The sequence below is a fragment of the Miniopterus schreibersii genome, assembly GCF_964146895.1.
Source record: "Miniopterus schreibersii genome assembly, chromosome: 6".
NCBI classification, from domain to species: Eukaryota; Metazoa; Chordata; class Mammalia; order Chiroptera; family Miniopteridae; genus Miniopterus; species Miniopterus schreibersii.
Genome location: NC_138107.1, coordinates 24,068,719 through 24,094,127, shown reverse-complemented (window position 1 = coordinate 24,094,127; position 25,409 = coordinate 24,068,719). Strand labels below are relative to the sequence as shown.

The 25,409-nt window shown below is 36.0% G+C and overlaps 1 protein-coding gene across 4 annotated transcripts in view; it reads right to left on the bottom strand.

Annotated features, from left to right (window-relative positions):
- Window positions 1–25,409, bottom strand: part of ZNF451 (zinc finger protein 451) — a 74,233-nt gene that overhangs the window by 45,566 nt on the left and 3,258 nt on the right. For 3 of the 4 annotated variants that reach the window (XM_081140090.1, XM_081140092.1, XM_081140091.1), the window contains one exon: window positions 21,265–21,345. In XM_081140090.1, the coding sequence (XP_080996216.1) occupies window positions 21,265–21,345 (81 nt within the window). Of the gene's footprint in view, window positions 1–15,711; window positions 19,810–21,264; window positions 21,346–25,409 lie in introns of those variants that run through there. The other variant, XM_081140093.1, reaches the window with a different exon arrangement.

Genomic DNA, 25,409 nt, shown 5'->3' with positions numbered 1-25,409 from the left:
TCTAGCTAGCCTGCCCCACTGAAGGGAGGGACTGAGAAGCACTGCTCAAGTTCAGTCCCAGGACACAGGCTTACCAAGACGGAGACCTAATCACAGGACTAAAGAATGCCACCACTTCTCCCATACCTACCACTGCATTACTACAGGCCTGTTTACCAGTTTCCTTTACTTCATACATCTTGTCCACCACTCAACAAAAAATTACAAGGCATACTGAAATGCAAAAACCAGTCTTAAGAGTCAGAGCAAGCACAGAATGGCAGACATGGTGCTGGTATAATCAGATGAGGAATTTAAAACAACTATGATTAATATGCTAAAAAACTGTCAACATGCAAGAACAGATATGTAATGTAAGTAAGAGAGATGGAAATCCTAAGAAAGAACCAAAGAGAAATGCTTTAGAGATCAAAAATACTCTAACTGAAAAGAAGAATGCTTTTGATGGACTTATTAGTAGACTGCACACTGCTGAGGAAAGAATCTCAGTGCCTGAGAATATGTCAACAGAAACTTCCAAAACTGAAAAACAAAGAGAAAAAAGACTGAAAAATACAACAGAATACCCAACGACTAGTACAAAAGATATGCATAATGGAAATAATGAAAGAAGTAATGAACAGAATATACATGAGGAGATAACTGAAAATTTTCCCAAGTCAGTATCAGTGAACCACAAACCAAGGAAAAAATAAAACCTTCTTTGTTCACAGATGACATGATCTTCCTAAGAAAAAGGTGTAAATAAAACAAGCAGTAGCCCGGCCAGCTTGGCTCAGTAGTTGAGCGTCGACCAATGAACCAGGAGGTCAGGGTTCGATTCCTGATCAGGACACATGCCCCAGTTGTGGGCTCCATCCCCAAGGCCGGGCATGCAGGAGGCAGCCGATCAATAACTCTCTCTCATCATTGGTATTTCAATCTCTCCCCCTTTCCCTTCCTCTCTGAAGTCAATAAAAACATATTTTAAAAGAAAAAGCAGGTAGTTAGGGGTGAAGTAACCTGTGTAATTAGATATTTATAACAGCTTTATGAATAACTGCCAAAACTTGAAAGCAACCAAGATGTCCTTTAGTAGGTGAATGGATAAACTGTGGTACATCCAGGTGATAAGTATTATTCAGTGCTAAAAAGAAATAAGCTATATCAAGCCATGAAATGACATTGAGGAAACTGAAATACGTATCACTAAATGAAACAAGCCAATCTAAAAAGGCTACATACTGCATGATTCTAACTATATGGAATTCTGGAAAAGGCAAAATTATGGTGACAGTAAAAAGATCTGTAGTTGTCAGGGGTTGGGGGTGGGGTGGAGAGGGATGAATTGGCAGAGTACAGAAAATTTTTAGGGCAGTAAAACTATTCTGTATAATACTATAAAGGTGGATACCTTTAATTACACATTTGTCCAAACCCACAGAATTACAACAAGAGTGAACACTAATGGGCTTAGGGTGATAGTGATGTGTCAACTAAGGTTCATCAGCTATTAACAAATGTACCACTATATTAGGGGATGTTCATAATGGGGTAAGCTATGCATGTCTGGGAATAGATGATATATGGGAAATCTCTGTACCTTCCTCTCAATTTGCTGTGAACGTAAAACTTCTAAAAAATAATAATAAAGTCTTAAAAAATTTTCTACTAGAAAGATTGGGTTATTATCTAAAATGTTACTTTTTAGGAAAATCAATCATATAAGTACAATTCAGTTTATCTAAAGTGGGGTAGCAGAGTTGCATCAACCAAGTCCAATAGCAGGTGTGATTTTGCAAGTACACAGAAGTTACACTGAACTGAGCATATATAAAAGGGCCAAATTCATATTTTCAGGGTCAGGATACATCTTTGCAATAAGGAATGCTCACAGGATCACTTTGGGGAGAAGTAGTCCCAGCTAACTTCCAGACCACTTGCTAAGCCTACGCTACTGAACCGGGTAGTAGGTGACATTCTACTAACTTCAAAACATCCTTTTACAAATCATTGGGTAATGTAGCTTATTAGAAATTACAGTCATAAAAAGCTATTTATCTGAGCTCTGATCCTTTAGTTGAGGCAAATTTCCCTCTTTAAAAGCAAATTAAATTTACTCCTTAGGAAGAGAAAAAAAAGTAGTATCTCTTTATTTAAAATGTAGGTACTACCTTGAGAAGGAAATTCAGAGTAGATTCTAAAACATTTTTTCATATATGGAAGCTAATAATGTTTAAACATGGGCCTAGAGTGTATTAGTTTTCCTGATAGGGATAACATTTTTTAGGTTTTAAACTCCAGCAAAAGTCATGCTTGGGAGGCCAGGTAAACCAAGCTCATATTAATACATGAGAGTGGTAGACAAGGTATAAATTAGTGTTTACTTACAAAAAATGTGTGTCACAACAACGTGAATATTTTGGGGACAGGACAAAAGCCATGTTTTGGATTAATTAAGATGTTACTAATGCAGGAAGAGCTACCCTTGAACTAATGGTTCTATTATCACTTTACTTTTCCCTAGGCCACAATAAAACACCCATTCCAAATAACTTCTGAAGTTATACTCATTCAGGAAGACTTTACATACTTATTCTTCTTAAAGTTTACTTTAAAGCACAATTAATGATTCTGATTTATAAATTATAAATATACTGTGGACACAAAGCTAAATGAAAATTAAAGTCAGAAAAATAGTGTTTATCTATCTAATGGGAAAATTTCTGAGTAATCCACTTAGTCACAAAATACAAGTATGTTCCTAAAACTTTACTCCTTTAGCCCTTTATTATTATTTTTTAATCCTCACCTGAGGATACTTTTTTCATTGATTTTCTTTTTTTAGAGAGTGGAGGGGAGGGAAGAGGTGGGGGAGAGAGAGGAACATCAATGTGAAAGAGACACATCGATTGGATGCCTCCTGCATTTGCCCAGACCAGGGCCAGGGAAAGAGCCTGCAACTGATGAGGTACATGCCCTTGACCAGGAATTAAACCTGAGACCCTCTGGTCGCAGGCTGATGCTCTAACCACTGAGAAAACTGGCCATAGCCCTTAGCCCTTTAATCAACATTCAGACATTTGTTTAGTTATCTTTGGCTTCATTATAAAATTAATCTCGAACCCTAAAACATTACCTTTTAAAGGTTAAATAAATAAAACCTACTGGTATTTGCTAAAATTCTTCTTCTTCCATTTAGCTATAAGTAGCCTATGTTATCTTATATCTAAGTACACAGTTATGTCAATGAAAAGATTACTTCTGTTATTTCCAGCGAATTCTGATCTTTCCTAACTTTGAAGGGCTCAAAAGACCTGACAACCCTGATGTTGACAACAAAAGACATTTAGAATTTTTGGTTTTCTTTTCCTCCCCATCGAAGGGGAAGTTTTTTTTATTTTCTTCTTAAAACAAACAGAAAAAACTCTGGCTGCCATCTATATTAGACACAGATAAGTAGATTTTGAACCTGCTGGGAGTAGGGGGGAAAGAATGGTAGCTAGAGAAAGGAAGAACTTCATCTTTGAAACCCTTGCCATTTAAAAATATATTAAAAAAATTAAAGTACTTAAATAAAAATGTTTTCCATTAAACTAGGGGGAAAATTAAGTAAATGAAGCAGGGTGCAATATTCATATGATTCTTCCCATCACTTGCTGGTTAAAGCCAAGCATGAATAATGGGTTATCTATGAACACTCGCTCTCTCCAGAAAGCCAAGCCCCTTGGATTTCTATTGTGGGTGATCCAACATGAGGGATGGCCTCTAGAGCTTACTGAATTACACTCATCTGTGGTTCTGGGAGAACATAATGGTACTGAAAAAACAGAGAAATCATTAATATTAAAATGCATGTTAGGGATTTTACCCATAAGGTCGCAGAGGGCTTTATTTTCAACAGAGGTCTAACAGGTAATTCAAAGAATTGATACATTCAGAAACTAATATGAATGGTAACCATCATTTCATAATAAAGAGATAATCTCAAACTAATACTTTTAAGTTCCCTTTAGCAGTTGCATATTGAGCAAATTTAGCCTTGTGAAAAACTAGTTGAGCTGTCCTAATTTCTCTTTTGCTACACACACCAATAACCACTTCAAACTTCGAAACTGAACTTGAAGCCAGTTCTGACCATGAACTCACAATCCTGAGTATGGAAGATCAGGAGTCACGTCCAATGAGAATCCTAGTTTTCATCAAAGTAATTAATACTTTCATTTACTAATCAAGTTTAATGAGCTAACAAAATTTCCTGGAAACTATTAAAATTTTTAACATTGCTATGAAACTGTGATTTGCTATGTGAACTGTAAAATAAAGCATACAAAATTGTTAAATAGGCAAATTAATGACATGACACAAAATCCCACTAATCAATGAAGCTATCATCTGTATGAATTACAATGTCTTTTTTCCCTATCACTTGTTTGTTTTAAAGTAAAAATGATTTCTTTTTTTTGTAAAATATACAAGTAAAATCTAGAAGGCTATAAATAAAAATGTTAATACAGTGGTACCTCAGTTTTCAAACACCTCTGTTGACCAACATTTCGGTTTACGAACGCCGTAAACCTGGAAGTAAATGCTTCAGTTTTTGAACACACCTAGGAAGTTGAACATGCCCCACGGCTCCCACTGAGGGCAAGATCCTGAGTCCTAGCTGTCGGCTATGGATCCCTCAGTTTTCGAACATTTCAGAACTCGAATGGTCCCCTGGAACGGATTACATTCGAAAACCGAGGTACCACTATAGTTATTTCTGACTGGAGAGTTTTCTCTTTTTAAATTCCATTTTCTAATATTTCTACAATCAGCATATGTAATAAAATTAACAAAATTTCACTTATTAATGAACCAGAGTGTATAAGGACAAAAAGTGTTGAGAATCTCAATCTCTTATTTGAAAATGCAATGGATTTGGTTTAAATCACTAATTTATGCCTTATAAAAATGTAAGTTTAACATATACCCTTTATAAAGACATGAAAATTTTATATTTAGGAGGAACATAATCTATTAGTAAGTTGTATTTATTTATTTCTCTAGATTTTTGTCTCTAGTGATACAATGATTAGATTACATTCTCTTCCAAACCTAACACAAATAGATGTTAATCAAGAATTAGGGCAAGTCATTTTCAGTTCAACAGAATTAATGGCTTACTGGGTAAATATTTTTACAGTTTTGATGTCAAACACCATTATCACTTTAAAGCAAAACGCATTTAGCTAAAACATACTTATAAATTTGTATTTTTCTTTAATTACATCTATGCTTTAAAAAATCCAAAGCATATGTACTGATTTGCAGTTTAAAATGTATTAAAAATATTAAAAAGTACATATAGTCAAATTAAAAGTTAAAACTTAAAATTATTGAGCCCGGCCAGCATGGCTCAGTGGTTGAGCATCAACCTATGAACCAAGAGGTCAGAGTTTGATTCCCGGTCAGGGCACATGCCCAGGTTTTGGGCTCAATCCCCAATTAGAGGCCAGGCTGATCAACGACTCTCTCTCATCAATGATGTTTCTATCTCTCTCTCCCTTCCTCTCTCTGAAATCAATAAAAATGTACTTTAAAAAAAGGGGAAGTACCCAGTCACTTAAAAAAAAAAATATATATATATATATATATTTATACTATTAAGCTTAAACCTGACCTTCCTCTTTTCTGGTTTGGATAGTAAATATAGAAAGCAAGATTCTTAGCTTTTCCCATCACAGATGTAATTTCTCAATGTTTAAAGACTTATTCAAAAGGAAGCTAATTATTCCACAGAATTTTTACCAGAAACTGAATTCCTGTTCATCTGGCTAGTCTTGATGTATGCATACTGAAATGGCTTCCGAGTGGACTTTCTTTTAATACTCATTTAGGAATGCTTATTTCTTGAAACATTCACTCTCAATTCTAAAATGTATTATGGTTTAGAAAGCTAAGTGCCACATGCTTGCCAACCCCACTTTGGCATTAAAAACTAGCCTTGGTATTGAATGCTGAAAAAACTGGCTGTAAGCTGTTTTATAAAACCTTTCTAAGGTCTCTTGAATAAATGTTTGTTCTCAAATATTTTTTCTTCTTTTAAATTTGAGGTAAAATTGGTATTTAACATTATATTAGTTACAGGCACACAACATAATAACTTGACCTTTGTATACACTACAAAGTAATCACCAAAATAAGTGTATTTATCATCTGTCACCATATAATTGACCCCCCCTTCACTCATTTTGTCCATCCTCCAACCCTTTTCCCCTCTGATAACCACCGATCTGTTTTCTGTGTCTACAAGTTTACATTGTACATACAAATGAAAGCAGATGATATTTGTCTTTCTCTAACTTATTTCACTTAGCATAATACCCTCAAGATCCATCCATGTTGTCACAAACATCACTGATTTTTGTGACAAGATTTCCTTGTTGTTTTTTATGGCTGAGTATTATTCCATTGGGTGTGTGTATACACATACCGCATCTTCTTATCTACTCATCCATCAGTAGACACTTAGGTTGTTCCTATACCTTGGCTACTATAAACAATGCTGCAATGAACATATAGGTACATATATCTTTTTGAATTAGTATTTTCTGGTTGCCTTCCCCCCACCCCCCTCCAAATACCCAGAGTGGAATAGCTAGATCATACGGTAATACTATTTTTAAATTTTTTGAGGTATCTCCATATTGTTTTCCATAGTGGCTGCATCAAATTACATTCCCACCAACAGTGTATGAGGGTTCCCCTTTCTCCACATCTTCTTTAACACTTATTTCTTGTCATTTTGATAATAGACATTCTAATAGGTGTGAAGTAGTATCTCATTGTGGCTTTGATTTGCATTTCCCTGATAATTAATGATGTTGAACACCTTTCAGTGTACCCGTTGGCCATCTGTGGGCCTTCTTTAGAAAAAGTCTAAGTCCTCTGTCCATTTTTAATCAAATTGTGGGTTTGTTTGCTATTAAGTTATTTATATATTTTGGATATTAACCCCTTATTGAATATATAATCGGCAAAAATTTTCTCCCATTCAGTAGACTGCCTTTTCATTTTGATGGTTTCCTTTGCTGTGCAGTTTAGTTTGGTATAGTCCCACTCTTTTTGTTGCCCTTGCTTTTGGAGTCATCCAAAAATGCAATGTCAAGACTGATGTCAAGGAGTTTACTGCCTGTTCCCTTCTAGTTTTATGTTTCCAGGTCTTACATTCAAGTCTTTAATTCACTTTGAGTTAATTTTTATGTATGGTGTAAGATAATGGCTAGTTTCATACTTCTGCATCAGGCTGTCCAGTTTTCCCACTAATACAAGAGACTGTCTTTTGTCATAAATTAATTGACCCTGTATGTGTGGGTTTATTTCTGGGCTTTCTATTTGGTTCCATTGATCTATGTATGTTTTTACACCATAACCACACTGTTTTGATTATTATAGCTTTGTAATGTAGTTTGAAACCAGACAGTGTGCTATCTCCAACTTTGTTCTTTCTCAAGATTGCTTTGGCTATTTGAGTTATTTTATAATTCCATATACATTTTAGATTTGTTCTAGTTCTGTGAAAAATGCTGTTTGAATTTTGGTAAGAATAGCACTGAATCTGTACATGCATTGGGTATTACAGACATTTTAACATTAATTCTATCCATGAGCACAAAATTATGTCCATTTATTTGCGCCTTCTTCAATTTCTTTCACCAGCATCTTAGGCGTTTTCAGTGTACAGGTCTTTCATTTCCCTGGTTACATTTATACGTAGGTATTTTATTCTTTTTGATGCAAATATGAGATTTTCTTAATTTCTTCTGACAGTTTGTTATTAGTGTATAAAACTTCTGTATGTTGATTTTTTATCCCGCAACTTTAATGAATTCATTAGTCCTATTTTTTGCTGGAATCTTTAGGGTTTTCTATATACAGTTGTTCCTTGACTTATGATGGAGTTACATCCCAATAAACTCACCTTAAGTTGATAATGTTCTAAGTTGAAAATGCATTTAATACACCTAACTTACCAAACATCATAGCTTAGCCCAGCCGGTTTCTACTGAATATCCCTTTCACACCATCCCTAATGTCAAAATATCGTAAGTCAAATCATCTTAAGTCAGGGACCATCTATATATGTCATCTGCAAATAGTGATGGTTTTACTTCTTCCTTTCTGATCTCCAATTGGATTGCCTTTTCTTTCTCTGGCCTAACTGCCCTGGCTAGGATTTCTAATACTATGTTGAATAAAGTGGCAAGAATGGGCATCCTTGTCTTGTTCCCAGAGGAAAAGCTTTCAACTTTTCACTGTTAATTATGTTAACTGGGAGTGTGTCATGTATGGCTTTAATTATGTTGAGGTACACTCCCTCTACATGCACTTTGCTTGGGTTTTCACCATAAATGGATCTTGAATTTTGTCAAAAGCTTTTTCTGTTTCTATTGTGATGACCATATGATTTTTACCCTTCATTTTGTCTACGTGGTGTTCATATGGATTGATTTCCAAATGTTGAGCCATCCTTGAATCCCTAGAATAAATCTCACTTGATCATATTGTATGATCCTTTCAATCTATTGTAGAATTTGGTTTGGTAATATTTGGTAAGAATTTCTGCATCCAAATTTTCTCAAATATTAAATACAGGCAAATCTTTCACTTTACTTTTCACTCATCTGCTCACCCAAAAGTTGAGCCTCCAAGTCAGTTGTTACTGCCATAACTAACTAAATCAGTTTTCCAGAAATACTTGCCAAGATCAAGTTAAAGGAAATAAAGAAAAGTAGCAATTCTGCTTTTGTAAAGCAATTTCTAGAAACTCAGTACTGAAAAGAGGGGCTTCACACGAGAAATGATCATTTTACAACAACTTGTGGCAGTGGATCACTTTGTGGCTTTTTTATGATAGGCAAATGATTTATATTTTAAAATCATTATTATTAATCTCGAAAAAGCACTTTAGTTCTTGAATAACAAAAATGATAAAATTAAGCATTTTCTACATTACTTTTTAATGAAAATATGAATATACTCATTGGACCACTCTGTGAAATAGACCATGCACAGGGTGATATACTCTGTGAGAAAGCACTCTGTAAAAATAGTTATTATCCGAAGAAGTGATGACAACAACCCAGTTCCCTATCTGACTCACCAAGGCACTTTTTGGCTACTAAAAAAGCCAGTAACAAAAAAAGATGAAATTAGTAGGAGGAAGGGGGAAGTGAAGAAAAGGGAGAGGGAATATAGATAGAACAATACAGGCAGGGGGTTATTTACTGTTGTTCGCTCTGAGTGCCAGCTGGCACTGATTAGACAGAGGGGCACCAACTGGAGGATGATTATTCCCTCCTACCTCTTTATCTTCTATGTAAGGGATCCCAAGTTCAAAGAAGCTCAAAGGAGCAACCAAATGCAAAAGTTGCACAAATTAACTTTGCAAATTGTACTATATCCACCTGACTAGTGCACTTAGTTTGAACAGAGTTCCTGAAAATGTACTACTTCATACAAAATCAAATTTCAAAGCCCGATTATTGCCCATCCTAAAGCTTTGGTCCACAGGTTGGTCTTAAGTTTACACCCCAAGAAGTGCTGTTTACCAGAAGTTTCTTCTGTCCAACTTATAACTCAAGTCATGTCCCAAATAACATTTTGAAAAGCAACAATTTTCCTCAAGAACTTTATATTCAAATATAGATAGAGCAGAAGAAATAGACACAGCAAAGCAGTACAATATTTATTTACCATCTCCAGCAGCAAAGCTTTGGAACCAGGAAACCACCCTTTTGTACAAAGCCATCTCCTTCCCACCACAAATGGTTACTGTTTACAAAGTACACAGAACATCTGCTTTATATGAACAAATTTTAAAACATACATACAGACATACCCCATTCTGTAAAGTAATTTAGTCGGTTAAGAAGGCTAGTACCACTGAGCCTGTTAAATAAGATACTTCCTGTATTGCCTTTTGGGTAAACTGCCAATACTTATATGTATAAAAACCCCCTCCTATAAAGAATGACTTTGATTCTCCTTCAGTATAGGACAAAAAATAAGTAAATGTAACATTGGAACTTAAAGGAATTTAAAAATACCTCAGAATATAAAGCAAGTCAAAGGGGAGTTACAACATTTTTATCCTGAGTGCCACTGGTCCACCTCTGGCACGGCGAGAAAAAAGGGTGAATTAAGCAGAGAAGTCAAAGTGGCAACAACAGCAAGAAACTCAAACCAGAGAAAAAACAAACAGGAAGTTGACAAAATGTGCTTTGGGTGCTGCTGGAGATAACACTAGCACAAAGTTCACAGGTCCTTCCTTCAATAAAATACCTCCTAACTCCAATGAAGCAACATTTTTAGAGACATCTTCATTTTCCCCAAGTCCACCTACAAATGATCTGTGAGCCAACACACAGGGAAGTACCCACATTTCTAGCTACTCTGAGGACACACTGCCAACAGGCAATCTTGAAGTCTGCAACTATACACTACTAACGAGACGTCATGTTCCACTTCAGTGGCATCATCCTGTTCATCTTCAGTTATTTTCTACCAGTGCCTCAGTTCCATTTCAATGCTTGAGCTGTCCCTAGGGCTACAGGTGCACTGACTAAGAGCTCTCCTTTGGCTCAGTTCACGAAGAAAAAGAATTGCTCTAAATGTCTATAGTGGACTATGGTACAAACCAACCTCTAGACAATTTCTATAACCTTGTAAGTAAAGGTTACACAAACAGTACACTTTGAATAGGTAGGAAGCAATATGTTCTCATGGGTAATGTGTCCTCTCTCTTCAGTTTAATATCCAGTTCTGGCCTCATAAAGGCCGTTTCTTACAAATCTGAAACCAGAAACAAAATGGTCCCATACCCTTGCACATACTGATTCCTTCACCCCATTGCCTGGCTCCTGTTTCTCCACTAGTCCAACTAACTCTTCTCTGATCATGTTCCAAACCTCAGCTCAAGAATTTAGTAAAAGGCTTCCTTGACCCCTCTAGATGGACCTCTTTTGTCCCAACTTCATCACAGGCATTCCTCTAAACAGGATAATTACATTGTATTGGTATTCCTTTCTCTTAATATACTCTCTTAACTCCCAGTATCCCCAGACCTTCCTCAGTACCTGCCTGCACATGGCAAGTATTGAAAAAGATGTTTGACAAATGAAAAGATAATTGTTTCCAACACTGACACAAAATGACAAAATACCAACCATCAAAAATTGTATACACATACCTACATATCCTAGCTGTTCATTCTACATTCTTTTATTTTCTCTTGTTTATTAACATTTCTTAGCTTGCACTTGAGAAAAGAGACTACTTTAAATGTCTTTCAATGACTTAGTCCATTGCTGGGCTTGCAACAAAAAAACTCAGCCTTAAAAACTGTTAACAAGGGGAACATGATCTGATGACACGAAACTATTACATGCTATTAAATACATCTTAAAATGTATCTGTATTTATATCGGATACCATCCCACAGTTACAAGAAATCTACAAATATAGATAGAAACAGCAGAACTACTAAAGAAAGAACATCTACATTGGGCTTTCGAGTTTTCAAAGTACTTCTGGACATTGCCTCATTTGAGAGTAGGAAAACGGAGGCTCAGAAAATAAGTGACATGCTAATACTCAGATTAAGGCGTTTGGAATTCAAATACCACATGCTTTGCATCACTCCACCTTCCTTTCATTACGCCAATATCCTCAAGTTGCCAGCAAAAAAAATGTTTAAGTGTATATCTCAAACAAAATGGGTGTAACAAACAAAAAAGGTAGAATGAAGAAAAAAAACAAGCAATAAGAACCATGATTAAAACAATCAGTGCTGAAATAAATGGAATGCAAATAAGCAACATATGAAAGAGAAGCCAATGATTATACACCAAGAATAATCTTAGTCCAGCTCAGTAAAACCTCAACGGGAGAGGTTTAGGGTTAGGGTTCTTGATCTGACAAGCAAAATAACCAGGAATTAGTTAATATAAGACATCAAGTACTAAGGAATGAGAGTACAGACATAGAAAGCTTAGTATATATCAAAGATTAGTATTTGTCAAAAATTAGTAGGTAAAATGGAAGACAAAGATTAGTGTATCTCAAATTAGCTTATCAGAGGTGAGATGTGAAACACACACGGCGGCGGCCTAGAGCGATGTGCACTTGAGACTGTGAGGGACGAGAATCTATATTCAAAGCTCAGTTCCACCACTTGAGCAAGTGGCTTATTGGCAAATTTCATTTCCTCATCTGCAAAATAAGGATAAATTTCTACTTCAAGAGTACCTTGCAACTAGCACAGAGCCTAGCAAATAGAAGTTCTATAAATGAGGTTTCTCTCCTCTCTAGGCAGGAAGAGGACAACCAGACCCAAGGCTATCAAGGCGCTTCCAAGATCTGTCAAAATATATTTTTGTCAAAAGTAAAACAGGCGCTATTACAAGCTATTAAACAAAGACCAACATGCATGCAACTCTGTGCTAAGATTCTAAATGAGACTAATTACAAAATAACCATATTTTAACCGAGACAGAAAGAAATGGGCTACACACCTAACAGTAGGAAGCTTAGTGTAAATAAACATGTATAAAAAAATAAAACTGAAAATTTGAAACTGGTGACTCAAAAGATGTTTTTCCCCATCATTTACATCATTGTTGCTTCACTAATTAAAAGCAGTACAGATAAAGGGACTAAAAACCTACCAGTTAGTTTAGAACATTACTACATTATAATTCAAGGTAGCGTGAAACACAGCCATCATAGAAAAAAAAGGAGTTAACAAGAGGTCTAACTGTAGCCCTTAAAATGGAATGCTGTGATAGAACCATTCTTATGGGTCATAGGAAAAAACCAGAAAGCATATGATAGCTCCTGGGGAAAAAATAGCAGATGAAAATTAGTCTTATAAAAGGACAACTAACAAAACTCATAACACTTGGAGTATTTAAGGTCAAAGGAGAATTTTTAAAATTATTACCAGATATAAAGCATTTACTTCACCACTACCAAGGAACATACTCAGGAATATCTGAAAACTCAATACAACTTGAGAGAGCTCCAAAGTCCTAACAGTACAGACAACCTGAGAATTCTTGTTGAATTCTTAACAAGGCATCAGATAATAGACCATTTGAAATTGATCTCAACAAAAGCAGTAAAGCCCTTAAGACCTAGAGAAAACTGGCTAACTTTAAGATACAGTACATCTCAGAGCTGTACTATAAATTCATGGTGAAGGGCCTAAAATCTTTATACAGAGAAAAGATGCAACTGACCATAAACTATATGTAATAATACATTTGTGTGAAGAACATGTAGAAATGAGAAAATATTACTAACATTAAAGAAAGCATGAAAAACTGATGGTTGACTAGCTAGGGAATAGTTTAAGAGACTGGACTGGCTACTATTTTTTTTTTTAAAGACATTATCAGAGAAAACTAGAAAACCTCTTACAATAATGCTGAAGGCATTGTATTTAAATACACAAATACAAAGCCACACCAAAATCCTGGCTAGTTTATATGGGTAGAATGAAAAATATAATCTACATCAAAGAGATTAAGGGAAGATCAGCCATCCTTCTAGAAAGAGGTGTCACATAAAGAGGAAGAAAAGATCAATACAAAGAACGAACTGATATGCTAACATCAATAGGACATGGTTGGACTGTGATTACTTCCAAATATAGCCAACTGGAAGCAAACATAATTTCCAGTAATAAGATACCTCAATGGTATCAAACACTACTATAAAAAAGTTCTCATTATATAAAGTCAAGTAAATAAAAGACAAAGTAGTACAAAAAATATCATCCCACTAGTCAATAAGAGAAAAAAGATTTAATAAAACAATATTCTCATCATTCACCGAGGAAGGGAAATTCCATAAAAGGATATTTTAATGGCTTACAAGAGTTGTTCTAGCTGAAAAAAATAACTAAAAGATTTGCATTCAATATAGTGATCATCATCAGTTTACTTCCACCTGTATATTTAAGTGAAAAATGAAGAATTGATTGGTCTGTGCATCCACTAATGAAAATCTATATAGAATGGATCTGGTCAACCAAATGACATACATAAAATGTACAGCAATTTATTGGAGTAGCAGTTAACATTAAGTAAAAAATTGTAAATTTCAAAAGATGAGGGAACCTAAACAGTGCAAGTCACAGGCAAAATATGCCTCACTTTTTTTTTAAAAAAAGTTTTCAGTTATTGCAATCTTTAAAATTCTTTCTACAAAGATCTAATCCATAATTTCTAACCCTCATTAGAATCCCAATTAATTACATCCTCAAGAATACTGAATGTGGCATTTAACTCTGTTCATCCATGTCATTTAACTCTGTATCCAATTTTATAGCTAGAAGGGATTCTGGACTGTGTCTATTCCAACCTCCTTGCTTACAGTAACTGAGAGGTTATCCTGGATGTATTGGGACTATAAGGACATTATTAATCAGATCACTCAGTACAGTATTAATGTAATATACTATATAGTATCCAAGAAGCTGAAAGAGTTTATGCTCCCCTCAAATGCAATTTTGAGGGCTAAGTAAATAATGAAATTATACTGATAAAGAAGCTGCCACACAATTTTTAAGTTTAAATGCAATTACAATGATAGGGAAGCGGTCACACAGTCTTAAAAAAAAATAGAAAGATAAAGTGTCAGCAAATGTACTGCTTTTTCCTCATGTCCTTGTTTCTTTTTACCAAGTAAGCACATACACTTATCAAATATAAGCTGTGTTACCATGGCTAGATAGGAGACAAACGACTCAGTGAGAAAGCCTACAATCCACAGATAGAAAACAAAGCTGCCTTAATGCCCCCAAAATTGAGCCAATCACTATTAACTAAAATGTACTACTGTGAAGTTATTAAATAAAGGAGGGACATACTCTACAACCTTCTGAAATGGATCAACAGTGTTATAAAGAAAACAAACTAACATTCAGAAGGAGAGTACATTTAGATAGTGCAATTAATTGTACAAATGAATAAACTGCAAGATTAAAAATAACTGTACAAAATTCACATATCACCAGCAACAATATGCAAGACATCAAAATGTTAACTTTTAAACAATAGCGTGAAATTTAAAAAGGCACTTCATATAACAATTAATGGAAACAGTATTTCTCTGTACACAGTAACTATAAGAAATCATATTGTGACCACATACATTTTATGTCTAGTCAAGAAATAACATTTTAAAGACGCATTCCTTTTGAGAACACCAAATGATTAAATTTGCAATTATTTCAAGGTCTCCTAGAAAACCTAAAAGTATTTAAATGTAAGAGGTTGGCCTAATGGAGAATTCTGTTACAGGCTCTGCACATTGCAGGCACAATATGAAAACTTATCATCTGACCAATTATGAGTTCCATACGTTATTGGGGTTGTGTCCCTAGACCAAGTCCTCATTTTCAGTTTTATAACACCATCATCATTCAAGTATGCCAGAGAAAGATTTTTAAAATAATAAAAACCAAACAGGTTAAGGATGTTGCTTCTGTAGCCAAGAAACTAATCTATAGCTAAAAACTGTCCCAACTCTATAGCATTTTGTCCCTACCCCCACTCAAAAGTTAAATCCCTTCAGAAGTTACCTCCTTGATCATCAATTCAATAACTTCTCAATACCTTTTCACTTTCAGGTAAATCCTATGGAGACGCTCGGGCATATCAATTAGAGAGTGATAAAGCAATGTTTTCAGCTTTATTACTGAGCAACATAATACAAGAGGAAGAGAATAGCAATGCTGTTTTAGAAATATTTAAGAAAGAAGGAGCTATACACAACAATGCAAATATAGTTAACACTACTAGCGAACTGTACACTTAAATGGTTAAGGTGGTAAATTTTATGTTGTCTTCTTTTAACCACAATTAAAAAATTGAAAAATTACAGAGGAGCATGTTAAGCAGAAGTGCCAAAGCAGTTTCAGAGAATCGTATCTTCAAGCATCATTTATTTTGGTTTGGTTTCTGGAAAATAAGAGTGCCTCAAAAACGATTAAGTTTGTGAACCAGTATTTAATTCAGGGAAGGAAAGGAGAGAAATGGAAAAGTGGGAACAGTCTGAAGTAGTCTTAGCTAATTTGGAACACCTATGTGCAGTCATATAGAACAGTTCCAAGGTCTATCTCTGTCCAGTGACTAGTCCCTTCACAGAAGAAACTATAGTCCCATGTCAATGGCACATGAACTATAAAAATATTTATATGATTTCTTAGGCCCCTGTTTCTTTACAGGCAGTTAATCAATGCTCTTCTAGAGTTCAATTTGGAAGACAGTTACTATAGCACTGGCACGGACCTAAATAACTAGAAGTAAAACTTTGTGGAAATTCAAAAAAATAAAGGTATATGTTAACTGTAGATATGACTTGACCAAATTTGCAAGATGATCTCCTCTATCAAGACGGTAGTTTAAGCTTAATCTACAAATAGGACCAATACAGTACCCTCAAAGTATCTAAGAAAATAACTTCTTCCAAGTAGGGATATTTGCCTCTTCAACCTCTATAGCACAGATATGGTGCTGAATATGGTTATGATGGGGAGGAAGAATGAGATTTCAATAAACTATTTAAAAAGTGGGGCACCAGGGAAACTGTCAATCACCACTGTGCAAGAACGATGGCAAGAAGGAAGAAACACATGAATCCTAAAACGGTGTTATAATCCACTAACAGTAGACCCAAATACTTTGATCAAGCAGATAAAAAAATGTAGATGTTTGACAAACAAGTTACAGAATTTTAAGTCTGTCAATAAAAAAAAAACTAGTTTGGCTGACAAGCAAGTACTACGTCATGTATTCAGATCCCTCAAACTTGACAATTTTCTCCATTTCTGAAGTCGTGCTGCGAAGACAAGGATCTAAGGGCTGGTATACAGTACAGCCACTGCCTTGAGATTAAAAAGATACTGTGGGACATATCACTGAGGTATCTGCTGCTAGATCCAGGATGGTGGAGAACTATTAATTAAACCAAAGTAAGTCGTCTCTCATGGTAAAAGTCTGACTAGATTAAGGGACCAATAAACCAAGAACATGTCACTGAAGTCTTGATTTCACATTTTTAAGAAATCAATGGATATCACCATTTAAATCGATATCCAGAAACAGAACTGTGTGAGATGTTCCCTTTACTACATCCACAGTTATACTCTAAATCTTACGGATTTCTCAATAACATCAATTGAGGGCATCCCTCTTTATTACAGTAAGAGGACTGGATTGTCAGGCATGTTTGGAATTCTTGCTCTTTTAAGAGTTCAGATTTGCATGCCTGGATGGTGTAACAACATCCTTTATTTCCAGGGCACTAATGTACATATCTCTTTTGTATTTAAAGTGTGATGAATTTGTCAAGTTCAAAAAGTTTACTGTTTAGAAGGTGGGTTTAAGAAGGTCATCTTGGTGAAAGGTCCAGATTATCCTGAGAGAACACCATTACTGATTCTCCCAGCTTGTTGATATGAGTTTGATAGGTCGAAGGCTTATGAGTGATAACAACAAAGAATTCTCTCATATATAACTTGGAGTGGTGATGGTATGATAGCAATCAGTCTTGATGAAAATAGTTATTGTGAAATTTCTAAAGAAATTACAGGCAGGAAAGTCTTTTTCCAGCTGGTGCCCACAGTAGACCTGTGACATCTAGTTATGCCACTGGAAGCAAACTGGATTTGGCAAAATTTGATTTGAATTCCAGTTCTTGATATACAGCTTCATGGTTGATTTTGAAGTCTCACAGAGCTTCAGTAGTATGGACTCAGTGAGTTGATCATCCTGATATAAAGAGATAACAGATTTGTCATTTTGTGAAGATCGGACAAGCAAAACCTGAACAAGGAAGCACTGATGACATAAAAATGAAGGATTTGCCTCCATGTTAAAGAGATCTAGTAAGTAGTAGGTTATTTCCAGACCCACAATCTGCTAGTCCTCAGTTTACCAGCAAGATTTTCGTAAGGAACAAATCTTTATATTTTTCTTTAATCAGAAGAGGATTCAGATTCCTGAGTACCTTCCTCTCTGCTTACTTTGAACCAGAAACAATGGGTAAATCTTTGTCCAACCCTACTTAGATGAAAAGTCTCCACTGCTCACTTGGACAATAAAGCACAATTTGCTTTATTATATACGTCATTCCAACAGTCTAGAATTCAAATGACAGCTGTGGAAATTCCAGACATGCATTCAGTTTTGGAGATGACCTCCTACCTGTAGATCCTGTTTAAGTCAGGAAGAGCAAGTAAAATACTTAGGATGTCGGATGGCTATACTGCTGGACATCAACAGGCTATTAATTCTTATACCCATGACGTTCTGGAGATTCTCCCTTTTTTCTATATCTATAGGGGTGGTTTCGGGGTTTGTACCAATCCCCTTTGGAGTAGCCTCTATTGTGATAATGTGCTTTCTGATCATGACTATAAAAGTATCGATGTTGGTTATAGTACTTGTTGTGGTCTTTATAGTCATTTTCCTTTATACTGTTTTCTTCTGCAACAACAGCATTCACATCTTGTCCAAAGAGGGAAGTGCCATCAAAGGGCAAGTGTGAGATCTTCTCCTGGGTTTTCTTAGTAAGAGATGTAAGTCGGAGCCAGGCTTGCCTTCTGTAGTCTACTGCCATTGCCATAACTCTGACTACAGAGTCCATTATGTCCCTAGTAGTACAAAGCTGCCAAAGACCTGCATCCATACCATCAGATATTATACATCTTGCTTTTCCACGATCAAACTCTGGGTCATGGACCAGATCCTCCATGTCTTCCCAGAGTTTACGCTGATACTGAGTCATATAGGCCATGTAGCTAGCAGCTCGGGCTGCAATGGAAGCAGCATGGTAGAATCTACAACCCATGACCTCCATTTCTTTTGAGGTAGAATCTAGAGGAGATGTTGCGCTTCCTCTTTTGCTATGCTCTAATGCTTCTACAATGGGGCCCTCAGCTGGAGGATTTGGTTGAAAAGGAGAGGTATCCTTGGCCACAGGATATACCCTGTGTCCCATGAAAGAAGAAGGATGGCAATCAGCAGGGTCTTTAAAAACCTCAGTGGTGGCAATTCTCAGAAGAGGATGCAATGGAGGAACCAAACGTTTTTTAGAGGTCACATAATCAGGTTTCCCATCACACGATTCTGCTTCAGATTGCAATGTTACTCTCTTTATAACACCTCTCTGTTCCATTCTCTTCAAAAGACCTGTGAAACTAGTCTGACTGGGGTCAGCTGGCTGCCCTTTGTCATCAGCTGAGGGGGATTTGCAGTCCGCTTCTTCTTCAACTGTGGATAAATTGTCTTCCTTGGAGGTGATGTCCCAAGGAACTGAGGAGTTCTCACTTGGCCTAGAATGATGAAATCTGAAACAACTCCTGGACTGCAGATCACGTATCACTCGGGACATCTCAGCCACTTGTGTCTGGAGATAGAGGATGGCATCCTGTCCATGCTGTGAAGCTGAAGACTCTGGAGGTAAATCCTCCTTGACCTGTGAAGAGGCCAAAGATTCTTCGGGGATCAGAAGTGGAGATGAAGGCAGATTCTGATAATTTTGTGATGGTTTAAGTGTCTCTGTCTCAGGGATCTTAAAATCTGAATTATTTTGATCATTTTTCTGGTTCTCCAATGGGTTCTCAACAGAAGAAGGTTGAGAAACTATCCTTTGTGGACTGCTGGTGCAACTCCCAGAGGAGCTGCTGTCTCCAATGGGAAGAGGAACACTGCAGCTAGAGCACATTTCTGGGCGATGATTCTCAGAGGATGGCACCTTAGACTCAGGCATTCTCTGGGTTATCCACATGAACAAGAAAACCAAGGAAGAAAAAAAAATGCTTTTAATATGTTAACTTTCAAGTGCAGAGATGCATGTCCAGTAAGTAGAATTCAATTTTAAAAAATTATAATTAATAATGATGCAATCCACTATAGGTCAGCAAGAGGATCACAAAAATCAAATCCACAAGCTTCACTTTCCCAAAGACCCAATACCAGTTAATGGCATTAATCTGGCACTCTGTCTCTGAAAAAAGGGAGTATAAACAAGCCCAGTACAAGTGCTGCCATCCTAGCCTGATGCTGGCTGGTCCCATGCTAGGACAAGAAGAGGTGGTAAGACCATCGGTGATAACAATTCAACATACTTAAATCAACAAGAAGGAGTTAATAATTGCAGAGAGAACTCAGGGAAAGCTCCACTGAGAACAAAAAGTTTTTTCTAAAAGTCCTCCATTGTAGAATCACTTTTAAGCCCCTTTAAAAATTCTCTCATTCGCTCTCCATGAATAACAAAACTTTCCAGGTGCATAGTCCTACTTTATGGTTTGTAGTTTTCAAAGAGCTTACATATATTTTTGTTACCTCATTTCATCCTCACAACAACCCTGTGAGGTAGGTGCTATTCTTATTTGATATGAAACTAAGGCTAAAAGGCTACTTAATTTATCCAAAGTCACAGAATTAATAAGGAGTAAAGCTGAGACTAAAACCTAGGTATTTTGATTCCAAGTCCAAGTCTCAAGCCCCTATTATCAGAGAGCAGAAGGTTCTGGCATCCTTGAACAAGAGCCGGGAGTTCTGTAATGCATCAAGAAAATAGCCCATTACTAGCAATTTGGGCTACAACAAATGAAAGACCAGATTGCTACAAAGGGCTAGGCTAGTTTGGTTCTCAAAGTAAGGCAAGTAATAGTTTAAGGGTCAAACCTACAACCAAAAAAATCACAGGTAAGAGAGAAAACTCCAAATATGGGGGATAGAGGAGGGTAAAAGATATGACGACTAAAGTAATATGACACTTATAACCCTTCCCTACTTGCCATTTTCTAAAGGATCTTCACATATCCTTTTTTCCAAGATAAAACAAATTTTCTGTGGCCACATGGTTCTGGATGAAAAAGGTCCAGTTCTACAGGGAGCTGAAGAGATACAGGAAAGGAGAAGGACACAAGGAGCCAAAAAGCTTGCAGTTCTCATTCCATTTCCCTTTCATCAGATTCACCCCCAGGGCTTAGCACTTTCCTGTGTCATGTCATCCTTTCACATCCTCACTGACAGCAGAGGAACAAAGCTGAAAGTAGGAGATATTCTGGGCAAAGGAATCCTTGGACTACCTATATGGACATTCTAAAAGAGATGGGCCATTCTCTACTAAACACAGTCATCCATGATTTGGTAACTCTCTTTAGAGAATACCTCTTAAATGACAGAAGCAAGAAATGCAAATCAAATATAATGTACTTACATCACTATGAGAGGTGCTGGGTTCTTCATCATCACTGCTGACCAGATCGATGTATTCAAGAACAGGTCTTAATGGTCCTTCCTAAGAAAGAATTGAGCAAATTAACACGTCATGAACAGTTATTCAAACTAAACTAAACTAACATTTAAAACAATCATGCTTGTTGAGACAGACAAGAACTCCTCTGAAGAGAAAGCCTATGGCTAGCAGAAAATAATCAGAATGCAGAGAAAAATATTCAGAGCATGCATGTATGTGAATAAGAAATGATTATGAGACCTAGAAGGAAGAGCCTAAACCCCAGTAACAGTATTAGGACTATGTCAATTCCTTGGGGAAAGGATTATTAATACAGAAATAGGCTATGAGGACACAGATATTATGATTCAATGCTTTTCAAATGGGATGGGTACCAATGATTTGTTAGATATCCAAGTTCAATCACAGAGTTCTCTCACCAACAGCTTGGCTTTATCTCCCACTTCTACAGAGTCAAACATTAAAACTGATTCTTCCCCATCCTCTTTCTAGCCATACTGACTCTGTCATGAACCAGGCCTTGAGGCTCAAAGGCCTCGGTTTTATTCCACAGGCAAAAGAGGATCAATAAATATTAAGATGGGAGTAACATTATGAGCACTGTGCTTTAAGAAGATTAATCAAACAAAGAAGTATAAAGAGTGGGGAAAGCAGAATAATTAACCAGTCCAGACACATAATAATGCAGAACTAAAATAGTGGTGATGGAAAGAGTAGTGTTGTGGTGCATATACAAGAGAATACATGGGTATAATGGGGGAGGGGGATTGGCAATACAAAACAAAACCCCAACAGTAACCAGAAGTCAAAGTGGTCCCGAAGGTTTCAAGCTTGGGTAACCAGAAGGATACTAATGCCATTAATATAAATCTGGAATACAGAAACACAAAGCTGATATTCTTTTGCATATAATGATGTGATATGCCCGCAGTACGCAGAGGTATTTGGCAAGAAGCTGGAAATGCAGGCCTGTAATCTGGATGTATAAACATAACTAAGAGTAGAGATTTGGGCGTAGCTTTTCTAAAAGAGTAGTAACTGCAGCTTTAAATGGAAACTATGATGTAGTCAAGGAAGAAAGCAAAAAGAAGAAAGAGGAGATTAAAGGAGGCATTTGAGGAAATGCGAGAATTTTAGGATTCAGGAAGAAAGCTATGTAGGTAATCAGAGACTGGGAAAAGAATCAAGAGTGCATAAACTCAAAGAAGCGAAAGATAGAGTAAACCTCAATGAAAAGTTATCAATGCTAAATGTGGCCAAAAACCAAAACAAAACAAAAATGCCACTGAATTTGGCAACAAGAATTTAAAATGCCTTTGAGAGAGCAACTGTCAAGTAGTGAGCACAGAAGCCATTTTCTAAAAATTAAGTAGAAAGTAAGGCAGTAAAGGACGTGAGTAGAGAGTATTCTTTAAAAAAAAAAAATCTAGTATGTTGAGAACAAGAGAAAGGAACATAGGAGGAGAATATGGCTGAGGGAAAGATTTCTTAGGATAGAGAAAGTTGACTGTTGGCAAGCCAAAGTGATCAATTTGGTGGAAAAACTAACATAAAAAGACCCTAGAGTCTGGAGACAGAAGCTAAGATCTAGTTAAAGATCATCTTCCTGAAAGAAGCATCCAATCTCAAAGACAGCTTGTTTCTCCCTGCTACAACCTCTCTGCAAGCAGATAATTGCTATCCTTGCAGGCAGTGATCCAGCCACTAAGATAAAACCAGAGAGCAAAACTTCTGGGCAGGAATCATGTAATAAAGTAATTGGTATTTTTGCCTAAGCTTGTAAAAATGGAAGTTTAAAAAAGAGGAAAAGAGGGACAGATATTCTCCAATTTATGGTCAACAGAGATGCATCGGCTACTTTAAGACTAAAACCTACCACTGGTATTAAGAATCTTATCAAAATTAGATGTTTAATCTAAGAAGGAAGTAGAGGAGATAAAAATAGCTTCTACTGTTCATATAATTACCTGAGTGTGCACTCTTCAAGAAATGTGCACTAGAAAATTTTATTACATGCCCACAGAAATAGCACACCAAGAAAGTCCCAATGTTACCAGAAATACAGAGGTAGGGACAGAACTTCCATGAACAGATAGTAAAGAAATAAAGGAGAGGAAAGAAAGTAGCAGGGCACAAAGCAAAAAGTAGAATGGGCAGGAAAAAACAGAATAAGGAAAATGGTCACAAATAGGATTAAAAAGTAAATCTAGAAATAGTAGAAGGGGCAGGAGTAAAAACAGAAGAGAGAAGACTACCAGAAATTTACTATTAGAGTGAACCACTGGACTGATATGCACAACTAAACAACAGCAACTTCATATAATTCACACTAATTAAGAAGAATAAAACAAGTCAGGATAAAAAATCCAAAAGTGAGAAGCAGCAGGAGTCATTTATACTACTTATTCATTCACTCTGCAAATAATTACAGAATTCTAAGTGACAGAATGGTAGAGGAAGATAGCAAGTGTCTGAGCCCTCCAAAAAGGTTGAGTGGGAAAATAAGAGGAGTATCCCATATAGAAAAACTTCCACCACAATGAGAGAATCAAAACATTTTAGTACTCCATTTATTTTCCTATTAATCAATAACATCTGTCATTTTGCCCTGTACAGGGATTGTGCTAATCTTTTCACGCACATGATTTTATTTAATCCCCACAATTACCTGACAAAGTGAGATACTGAATTATTACTATTATCCCATTTAACAAAAGAGAAAACTAAGTGAGGTACACCTGGTTGTCTAAACACATAACTGGCTACACATGCAATTCTAAGGCAGTTTAAAATATACATGCTATTTTTAAATCCACTTATTACCTAAATTTCTGAGATTTAACATACTTTTCAATAAGAGAAAAAGGACTACCTGCTATTATCCCCAACTCTGAATAACTCATAACACTGACCAAAATGTTAACTCCCCCAAAGTAGTAATGTTTATAATACAAAGACCAAGAAGAAATAATTTCTGATAATATTTATGACTGCTTATGTCCTTAACAAGTATAAATGCATCTAGCCCTCCATTTACAAGGTATTTAATTTGAATGTGCTCCATTCATCAACTAGTAAACCATCCTTCTCATCTCCTTTGAACCAATAACAAAATCAAAGGATTCTACTTCCAAGGCCACGCAATTCAGGGGCAGGAGCAAAGGCAGAAGCAAAAAAGATTAGGAACACAGATGAATTAATATTCTAAGTTAAAAAAAATTTTTTTAAACAAAGGTTTCATTCTTGTTATTAGAAAACTGATTCTCATACAAAATCAAAACACCAATTGCCTACTAACTAGAAAGTGATGTCAATACACTAAGATACGGTATACCAAAAAAAAAAAAAAAGTTTACCTCAGTCTAAAATGAATATGGATTTAACCATAGATGCAAAAATCTAATCTAAAACCCTAAATAATTCATGTTTTTTTCCCCCCCATACAGAGACATTAGGGACAGAGTTTACTTCTGCAGTCCTGCCCAACTCAAAAATTTCAAATGATTCACAACTGCCTACTGTAAGTTCAAATTTAGTCCACAATTCAAGATCTATACTACCTGGCCCATCCTTTCCTTTCCCACTTGAAAAAAATCTTATCTTCTAGAACTACACAAAATCCTGCTTTCCCAATTTGATGCCTTTCCTTAATTCTCAATACGACCTTTTATACACATACAAATACTAAATGCTACCTATGAAAACAGAAGGGTTTTTTGGTTTTTTTTTGTGTGATAGCACCATGTAAAGAACTTTCTACTAGAACTGTTTACACAGTTCTCATCTCCTATTTCATCTCCCACACTGAAATACTGATATTTAAAGATAGGATGTATTTTCAATTAATATTTGTAGCTCTAAGGCACTTAATTCATGACTTTGCATATTATGAGCACCTACATCATTTTTATTAAGCTAATTATAGTCCTAAGACACCCAGACAAAAGCTTCCTAATTTTTTTGCCTCTGACCTATTCTAGTGCAGGTAAAATATTACCACTTGGCCTGTGTGCTCAAGTTATTTATGAAATGATAACCTCGATTTCTTTCACTATTTTCACATATTCAATGATTCCACATTAAACCAATAATCTTGGTTGAAACCT